Consider the following 9,509-nt stretch of genomic DNA (forward strand, 5'->3'; position numbering starts at 1 on the left):
TGGCCCACCGAGTTCAGAGTCTCGCAGCCTGTCTCTTCTCATCTCTACCGTTCCCAGCCTGGACTATTCCCCTGCTCCTTCTTCTCCACCCAATTTCAGCCACCTCTGAGGGGGAGGAGAGCAGAGGAAGGAGGACCCTGCCCCACCACACACACAGTACAATAGGATACACCTGCAGCCTTCTCGTGCCAGCCACAGTGCTGGGCACTTTGACATTTTAGATCTCAATTTGTCCATATGGCAACCTCCAAGGATAGGTCTTGCTATTTTCATGTCACAGATGGGGAAACTGAGGCACCGAGATGCTGTGCAACTTCCCCAAGGCCATATAGCTGGTGAGCAGCAGAGTTGGAATTTGTAACCCAGCTAGGGGACTGCGTTGCTGTTTCCAATAGTGTCTGCCCTTGGAGGGTTTTTCAAGATGGAGTGGGAAGCCCAAGCAGCAAGGAGATAGCCATTGTGGGCTGAACAATAGGGGAGCTCATGATTCTGTGATTCTCTCACACACACACACACACACACACACACATGCACCTACACACACATGCACACACATGTACAGGGCGGGAACTCAGAGAGAGCAGGAGGAGCAGGGAGACGGGGCACATCTGGGACACCACCAGGGAGGGAAGGGGCATCTGAGAGGCACAGCAGAGGGCAGCCTCTTTGGCAACCCCGTCGCCCTGGGGCCAGCACCCTGCAAGGGCCGTACTTTCCAAGCCCTGAAATGAAACAGGGTCTGACCGGCACACAGATACTTCTGGGCCAGCAGGATGGGCCTGACCCAGAAAGCATTCATCATCCATAAACCGCATCCCTGGCGTGCTTATTCATTCACTCGTTTGTCCATCCATTTATTCAGCAAATAAATGGAGTCACTCGTGTGGGGCAGTGTTCTAGGTGCTGAGGACGCAACAGTAATGAAAACTAACAAGCCCTGCCCTTGGGGAGCTGGCATTCTAGGGTGAGGGGACATGCAGTAAACAGACAGATGGGAGGATAATAATCAGGGTGGGAGGTGCTTAGAGGGAAGTAAAGCCAGTTAAGAGGGTCTCGTAGTGATGGGGGCTACTGTAGATGGCGTGGCCATGGGAGGACTCGCTGATACAGTAATACTGAAGCAGGGACATGAGCAAAATAAGAGAGCAAGCTCCGCAGACAACTGAGGAGAGACCCTCCTGCCAGCAAGTGCAAAGGCCCTGAGGCAGGAGTGTGACTGGTGTGTTTGGGGAACAATGAGGAGGTCCCGGTGGCTGGAGAGAGTTGGAAATGAGGGCTGAGTGCAGAGAGAGTGCAGAGGAGCCCAGCCATGCAGGCCTTGCAGGGTGGCCGGACCTCCTAGCAAGGTACAGAGGGACAGCCAGGAGACATGCTAAAGTGAGAGGTGATGCGAACGGGGCTGTGGCAACCCGGCGTTCAACAGGTCGGTAAGGGCTTCACTGATGTCCACTGATTTTGCTGACCTGAGGGATGACTGAAAATGATGGGGAGGAGAAAAACCCATTAATGTCAGCTGTAGCAAGCTGCAGGCCTCCGGGGGCTCCTCCCAGAGCTGGCTTCTAAGTGCCACCATCCCACTAGTAAGAACTGAATTAAAGAACCGCAGGGACAGAGTATGGAACTTGGGAGGGACCCACAGCTGGAGGAGAGAGGGATGGAAATGAAGGGGTTTACCTTTCCCCAGATGCCACCAGAAAGGAGAACCCCTTCCTTTAGAAGGGGACACCTACAAAGGCCAGCAGGGGGAGAAGCATGGGGACTCAAGGGGCCTCTGAGGTCCTCAGACCAGAAGCCAGATCTGTAGAGTTCCACCATTCCTCCATTCATTCATGCAACAAATGTTTATTTAGCACTTTGTATATACTAGATGCTCGAGGGCTCACAATCCCATCTACAGCACACCTCCATTGCCTCATTTCATCCCCACAACACTCCGTAGGCGGATGCCAACATCCCCATTTTACAGACAAGAAAACAGAGGCTCAGAAAAGTCAAGCCATTTACCCAAGGTCCCACGGCCTGCAAGGGGCAGAGCTGGGATTCAAACCTGGGAAGTGCATCAGACTCCAAAGCCCATGCTCTGGACTCGTACTGCATTGGCCTCTCTCAGGACCCGGCAGTAAGGTGGGCGGGGACGTAAACCACCAGTTTCAATGAGTGTAGGGAGTGCGCATGCACTGACCCCATCTGAGGGAGCAGGAAGGTTAGGCGATGCTATGGGGCAGGGTGGGAGGCATTTGTTCATTTACTTACACATTCATTCATAGGTTTCTTCATTCATTCACTCAACATTCATACTTGCCCTTACTCAACACACATATGGGGTAAGCACCCACTAAGGGTCAGATCTTGTGCCAGCTGTTGAGGATATAAAGATGATTAAGACCCAGCCCCTGCTCTTGAGGGGCTCAGCACACTTGGAGGAGGCAGACACGGAAACAAATCACTGCCACCCAGTGCGGGTGCCTCCAAGCTGGGCAGAGTGCTGGGGGAGCCCTGGAGGAGGAGCTCCTCCACCGGAGAGTGGGACACTGGAAGGGTCATTTATAGGTGGGCAAGAGGAGACACACCCTCTTCATGGTGGGGGAGTCATGTTCCAAGGCACAGAGCCACGAGAGGGCCTGGGGGCTGCACGGGGCAGGGATGTGACTGGGGTGGGAAAGTGGGGGCACAGGTGGGGCTCAGAGAGAGGCTGGGTGAGAGTTTGGACTTTCCCCCAGCAGACATGGTGCTAATGGAGGGTTACAACCTGGGTAATGGTCTAATCAGGTTTGCATTTTAGAGATGAGACAGTGGTAGTGACCGAGGATGTCAGAGACAGAGGTGGAGGAGACAGAATGCTCGGGCTGACAGAATCCTTTGTGAACATCTCGTGCTCCCCCAGCCCCCTGCCCCATCTTCCCCCTCGCTCGGGTCAGCTCATGCTCCATCTCTGCCTCCCACCCCCACAGGGCTTGGGCAGGGAGCCCAGGCGTGTTAGTCTGGGTCCCCTGGGAATCAGATGTCAAGACAGCATGAGACTGCAAGAGATACATTGGGTGGGGGACTTCGAAGGATGAAGGGGCAGGAATAGATGGCAAAAGCCTCCTCGGGCTGCAGGCGGGTCTGACACCCGTGAAAGGGGAGAGGAAAGGAAGGAGGCTTGGGCGGGAAGAGCCGCAGACTGCAGTGCAGCTCTGAGGATATCCGGGCAAGGCCCTGGGAGCCCCGAGCAGAGGCTGTCTGCAAGGGGAGGTGCGCACTGGGCCGGGACAGCCGCTTTAGTGCCCCTCCGTGCCCGGCTGTGGCTGGAAGCAGCCCGCAGACAGCGTGGCCTCAGCGTGGACGGCGCAGTGGATCCCCAGGTTGCAGCAGCTGGAGGCTGTCCCCTCCCTGTCCCTGTCCCGCATCCCTCTGCCCACCCAGAGAGGCAGGAAACGAAGAGAGGAAAGATGAGACCCTCACACTCCGCGGGTTCAAGCTCCTGAGGGCTGCTTGGCCTCCCAGAGCTTCTCCCTCCGACCTGGAAACTGGCCCATCATCCGGATTTGGGAGGGCGGCTGTGAGGATGCATCGAGGACAGGACCGCACAGCGCCTCTGCACGGCGCCTGGCACAGGAAAGGACGGGCGTGGCGAGGACCAGCTGCCCATCCTGAGTGGGTCAGAAGGAGAGCCCGGGGCTTGGCCGGGGGTGGGGAGTGTGGGGGGAGTGGGCAGGGCCATCTGGACAGGCCCCTGCGTGTCCCCTCTCCCCGCAGGCTATGGCAACCTGAGCCCCCACACGATGGCCGCCCGACTCTTCTGCATCTTCTTTGCCCTCGTGGGGATCCCGCTCAGTCTCGTGGTGCTCAACCGCCTGGGCCACCTCATGCAGCAGGGAGTGCACCGCTGCGCCCGCAGGCTGGGGGGCGCTGGGCGGGCGAGGGCTGCTGGAGCTGGGGGTGGGCTCCTCCGAGAGTGAGGGCTGCCGTGGGAAGCTGGGTTACTTGTGGGGATGGGAGGGATTGGGGCGTCCCTGGCCAGAGTGGGGTCCTGAGTAATAAAGGGGCATCCGCGGTGGAGACAGCATGGGGCCTGGGAGACAGGAAGGACACAGGCAGCGAGGACACAGGCTCTTGGCCGGAAACCTGGAGAACACAAACCAGGTGAAAGGGGCCCTGGGCAGCCCCCTTCTTACTTGGGGGAAGCGCTAGCTGCCCCCAGCACGACACCGCAGGCTGCCTGCTCCCTCGGCCCCCAGGTGCTGGCAGAAGCTGCGGGGGCTGGGGCGTGGCTGAGGCACTGCGCCACTGCGCGCACCCACAGGACCCCAGCAAGGCGCGGTGGCTGGCGGGCTCCGGCGCCCTCCTCTCGGGCCTCCTGCTCTTCCTGCTGCTGCCCCACCTGCTCTTCTCCCACATGGAGGGCTGGAGCTACATCCAGGGCTTCCACTACGCTTTCATCACCCTCAGCACCGTGGGCTTCGGCGACTACGTGATCGGTGAGGCCCCCAGCGGGCGGGCTGGCGGGAGGGGCCATCCGGAGATTCAACTGCCTCCACCTCCCACTCCCCTGCTCCCGTGGTCCAGAGACACAGCCCTGCCTGCCTTTGCTGTGTGATGGGCTGAGGTCGCTCCTGACATCGTGACCTTCCCTGAGAGGTCCTCACGTGGCCACAGGCCAACCTATTGTGCGGAGAGCCCTCCAGATAAGGGGAGTCCCTGACCGCCCTCCCCTGTCCGTCCTTGCCCCAGGTCTCCCCTCCCCGCTTCACTTCCCCATTCCAGGGAGCGCCAGCCCATCCCACAGCTCCTGGGCTGGAGGTCACAGCCCTCAGGGTCAGGCGGCAGAGTCTGGAAGGCTCATGAAACCCCAGCGTCCCCGGAGCGCCGTTGGAAACGATTGGCAGCCAAATTCTGCGTGCCAGCAGGGACAGCAAGACAGGGCTTCGTGGTCCAGAGGACCCAAGGTGGGGTTTTTTTGTTTTTTTTTTTTCAGAATTTTTTTTTCTTTAATTTCAGCATATTATGGGGGTACAGATGTTTAGGTTGCGTATGTTGCCCTTGGTCCCCCCCCAAGTTCGAGTTTCAAATATGTCCATCCTTCGGGTGGTGCGCATTGCCAAGGTGGGGTTTAATCAGTGGTCACTGCCCCACATAGGCAAGACAAGCGCCCCAGAAGCCACTAACCTTGCATGATAAAGCTGAGGCGGATGCCCAGCAGGTGGCAGTGGAGGGACATCCCGTGCAGCATCAGGGGTGGCTGAGCCAGCCCAGCTTCATCATCCCCCTCTTCTCCCACCCTGGCCTCAGGGGGCTTTCTACCCTCCCTCTGACCCTGTGGCCCTAAAGTGGGGAGGAGGCCTTGCTCCTTCTCACCCCTTCAACAACAGATCCCTGCCTGGAACACTGAAAGGAAGTTTTACCAAAGAAACAGCTAACTCAGCAGGTCGTCACCCCCATTTTACTGAGGAGGAAGCTGAAGCTCAGAGAAGCCAAGCCATCTGCCCAAGATTGCACAGCTCTGAAATATGAATTCTGATCTATTTGACTCCAAAATTCATACCCTTTCTAGACTGCCTAAAATGTCCCTTTTCTGGGTCTCAGTGTCCTGGTCTGTAAAATGAGGTGATTGCTAAGACCCTTCAGTGCCGTCTGGCCTCTGTGTGCAAGGAACCCTTCCTGAACCTCTCCTTGCCCAAGAAAGGGGACCTGGTGCTAGGGGCTTCGTGCTACCCCCTTCCTGATCTTCCCAATCTTGGGAGGAGGGCTCTTGTTCTGGAAGGAAATCCTTCTACCTGGGGGGTGTTTCCATCTTTACTCTCAGAGTAGAGAGAAGTGTCTGAGAAAGCTGAGCCCTGCTCCTCCAAGGGCCACATCTGCCCTGCTCACAGCTCAGAGAATGACTTTTGGATCTTTCTTCTCTTCTCTATTCTCACTGTCATTTCCCTTGTCCAGGCAAGTCGGTTGCATACAGTTGCACAGGTTGGGCACTGCACAACCCTATAGGTTTGCCATTCACACAGAGCATAATGAAGATGGCACTCATGGAGTTGTGCAGCCCTGTATCCTTGTCCCCCCTTGGCTCTCGTAATCTTTAAAAATTATAAATGGGTTTATAATTATAAATTGTAAATGAGTTTATAGATGTGTTTCAAGCTGTGAAGAGTTTACGACTTCAGAGACCACATATGGTGCAAACGCTGGTAAGAATCTGAATGATGAGGATGTCACAGAAGAGTGAGAACGCTTCCATGTCGTATTTGATGTATGTTTCATTAGAGGAGCTCGAGTGTTTGGGGAGGTGGGAAGGGAAGAGTCCCAAGGAGAAGAGTCCGCTGCCACTTTTCATGGTAAAGCCATCCTTCCGCGGGCCGCCACTGATCTCATTTGGGACTGTCAGCGGAATCATGGCCCCATAACCCAATCAGCCTAATCCAATCCCAGCTGCTCCCCATAGCAGCACTCAGCTCTGGGCTGCAGCCTCACCCCCAGCGGGGGTCCCAGAGAGGGGCCCATCCTGTGGGACCTGGATAGAGAGGCTGTCTGGGGGCCTGCAGGACAGGACGAGCAGTAGACAGGAGGGGCAGGGAGCCGAGGCACAGGTGGAGGAAACAGGAGGGCAGATCTCCACCCTTTGAATGACCCCCGTCTAATGAGGGAGGCAAGACAGAGCCCCAGGGAGGGAAGTAAGTTACAGACAGAGCATGCCATGGCAAGCGTTATCTGAGACACAGCGACCCCGTCTGCCCTTCCCAGCCATTATTATCCAATACAGACTGCACTGCACTGCGGGATTTGATGGGAGTAAAACAACCAACCACAGGTCTGAGCGCTGTCAGCCCTGGCACTGTAGCTGCATCAGCCCGTGTGGTCCCCCGGCAATCGCAGGAGGAGGGCCCTTACCGTCTCCACCTGACAGCCGAGGGAGTCACCTGCAGGACAAGGGGAGGTAACCGGGCCAAGAGGAATTGGAAGTGAAGAGCATTCAGAGCTGAGGGAACAGCAAGCACAAAGGGCCTCTGGCAGGAAGGATGACAGATGTGCATGGGGAAAGAGCGGCAGGGCAGTCAGAGGGAGAGACGTGCTGCAGAGGTAAGGCTTTGGAACTTCACCCTAAAAGCCCCGGGAGCAATTATGTTCCCCTGCAGGAATTTCACAGGAGAGGGGTGTTCAGATAGATGGCAATCACGTGCACCTGAAAACTGAGGCAGGACATGCACCCCAGCGGTTTTACCCATTCTTCCTAAACCCCCTGCCTCCAGCACGCTGCCTCCTGGCAGACGTGAGAAAACCAAACACAGAGACAGACAAAGGATAGAGCAGGCGTCAGAGTCTCCTGGAGGCATGTTCAAGCGCGGACTGCTGGGCCAGCCCCAGAGTCTCTGAGTCAGAGGTCTGCAGTGGGGACCCCATCATGTGCATCTCTGACAAGCTCTCGGATGACGCTGATGCTGCTGGTCCAGGGACCACACTTTGAGAACCACTGGGACAGCGCATAAACAGAATCTCTCAGAAAGGGAAAGAGGAAATTTAGCGTCAAAGCCCAAGCACCAATGCAGGGAGGCTTTCTGGACCCCTAGGAAGGTGACGGTGAAAGCCAGAATCAGATCAGGGTGTGTTTCCCATGTTCTGTCCTGCTGACCCCTCAGCTTGCTCATGTGACTCAGCCATGCATGCCGCTTCCGTTTGGGGAATGCGGCCCTGACTTTGCCAGGCCTCCATCCTCTGACCTCGGCTCTTCCCCAGGGATGAACCCCTCTCGGTGGTACCCGCTGTGGTACAAGAACACGGTGTCCCTGTGGATTCTCTTTGGGATGGCGTGGCTGGCCTTGATCATCAAACTGATCCTCTCCCTGCTGGAGACGCCAGGAGGGGCGTGTTCCTGCTATCACCACAGCTCCAAGGAGGACTTCAAGTCCCAAAGCTGGCAGCAAGGCCCAGATGGGGAGCCGGAGTCCCACTCCCCACAACAAGGCTGCTGTCTAGAGGGGTCTATCGAAATCATACAGCACCTGGAACCCTCTACTCAGGTTGCACACTGTGGCAAGGACAGCTACTTTACTCCATTATTTGCTCGATCTTCCGCCTCAGGAACAAGACCTCTCATCTTAAGCTTGGCACATGACTACCCAGACTAAAGACTACATTTGCCTCCTCCCTTGAGGCTAGATACAGCTATATGACTAAATTCTGCCCAGTAAGATATACAGAGAAGTATCCTATGTGACATGGAATGTGACTTTCAGGTAGGGCAAAGCATTCCCCTTTTCCCCACTTCCTTACTCTAGCTGGCTGCAATGCTGATATGGTGGCTGGAACTCTGGCAGCCCTATTGTGCCATGAAGTAGGGGCCATGTTTGCGACTAGTGGCAAAATAAGATAGAAAGAGCCTAGATCCCTGATGACTGCAGAGCCATCAAAACAAACTTGGACTGAATACCACCAGATTTCACTTATGTGAGAGAGAAATAAACATCTTATTTAAGACACTATCATTTGGGTTTTTCTGTCACTCATAACCAAACCTAATTCTGATTGATATACACACCCAGAGACGAAGAGAGCTTCTGAGACTGGAGCCTACATAGAGGGAAACCACCGTTTCCCCAGGTGAGTTTGTCCAGGACTGGTGGTGAGAATGGATTGAGGCCTGGACTGCTGCCCCCCGCCCCCATACCTTCAGAGACCCTCCAGATAAACTCACTCAAGATTTACTGATAACGCTCAGGACTGCTACAACCAGCAGGTGGCTGGTCCCAGTTCAGCTGCTGACCCCTTGCTCATTCACACCACAGAAAAGCCTAGGACAGGCCAGTGGGCTCCTTCTGCCTCACCCTGCCCCCCCGCGTTTGAAGGCTCCAGCCAGTTTGCAGAGCCAGGTGGGTTTGAGGAGGCCACTTCTGTTTGCAGAGAGTCTCACCTTGAGCATTTCTGTCTCTCACTCAGGGTTGCTACTAAGGCAGCACATAACATATCGGTCCCCACCACACACACCTACACACCCAGGTCCTACAGCCCAGTCAGGAGCCCCAGGCTGTACCAGCCAGCACCCTAGGGTCACCTGAGGCAGCTAGGTTCTTGCCCTCAGCGGGCTCCCGTGACTCTGGTCCCCCACCCATCCTAGGGGTGGCATCACAGGGACCCAGGGAGCTCCATGTGGCCCTTCCCTGAGGACAAACCCGTCAGCCTTGGAGCCCTCCTGGAACTGGGTCAGGGGTAGCCTTTTGGCCAGTGAAGCTGTGAAGCTATTACACCATCCTACTTGCACCATCTGGCCTAAGTGGACCAAGGCCAGGAGCAACACCAGGGAGTTAACACAGGGTCCATGCTCACTTCTCAAGGCCACCAGTCTCAGCTATGCTGAGACTCCCCCATCCCTAATTCTTCTGGCCTTTACCTCACCTGGCCCCACCCCTGGGCTCTGGGCCCAGCATGTGCTGTCCTGAAGTAGGCCCCACTGACTGCCCTGCTCCGCCCTCCCCAAACCACACACAGTGCGGGCTCCACACACACTGCTGTCCCTGGGCCTCCCACCCACTGTCCATCCC

The 9,509-nt window shown here is 56.4% G+C and overlaps 1 protein-coding gene across 1 annotated transcript; it reads left to right on the forward strand.

Annotated features, from left to right (window-relative positions):
* Positions 1 to 2,725: 2,725 nt before the first annotated feature.
* LOC105805745 (potassium channel subfamily K member 17-like) lies at positions 2,726 to 8,013 on the forward strand (the record flags this gene model as incomplete). The annotated part of the gene is made up of 4 exons (XM_012638696.1): positions 2,726 to 2,753; positions 3,739 to 3,899; positions 4,286 to 4,460; positions 7,708 to 8,013. Coding segments are annotated over exons 1-4 (670 nt in total), but the record flags the coding sequence as incomplete, so codon positions are not given.
* Positions 8,014 to 9,509: the final 1,496 nt, after the last annotated feature.

The sequence above is a fragment of the Propithecus coquereli genome, unplaced genomic scaffold (assembly GCF_000956105.1).
Source record: "Propithecus coquereli isolate 6110/MARCELLA unplaced genomic scaffold, Pcoq_1.0 Scaffold13181, whole genome shotgun sequence".
Taxonomy (NCBI): Eukaryota; Metazoa; Chordata; class Mammalia; order Primates; family Indriidae; genus Propithecus; species Propithecus coquereli.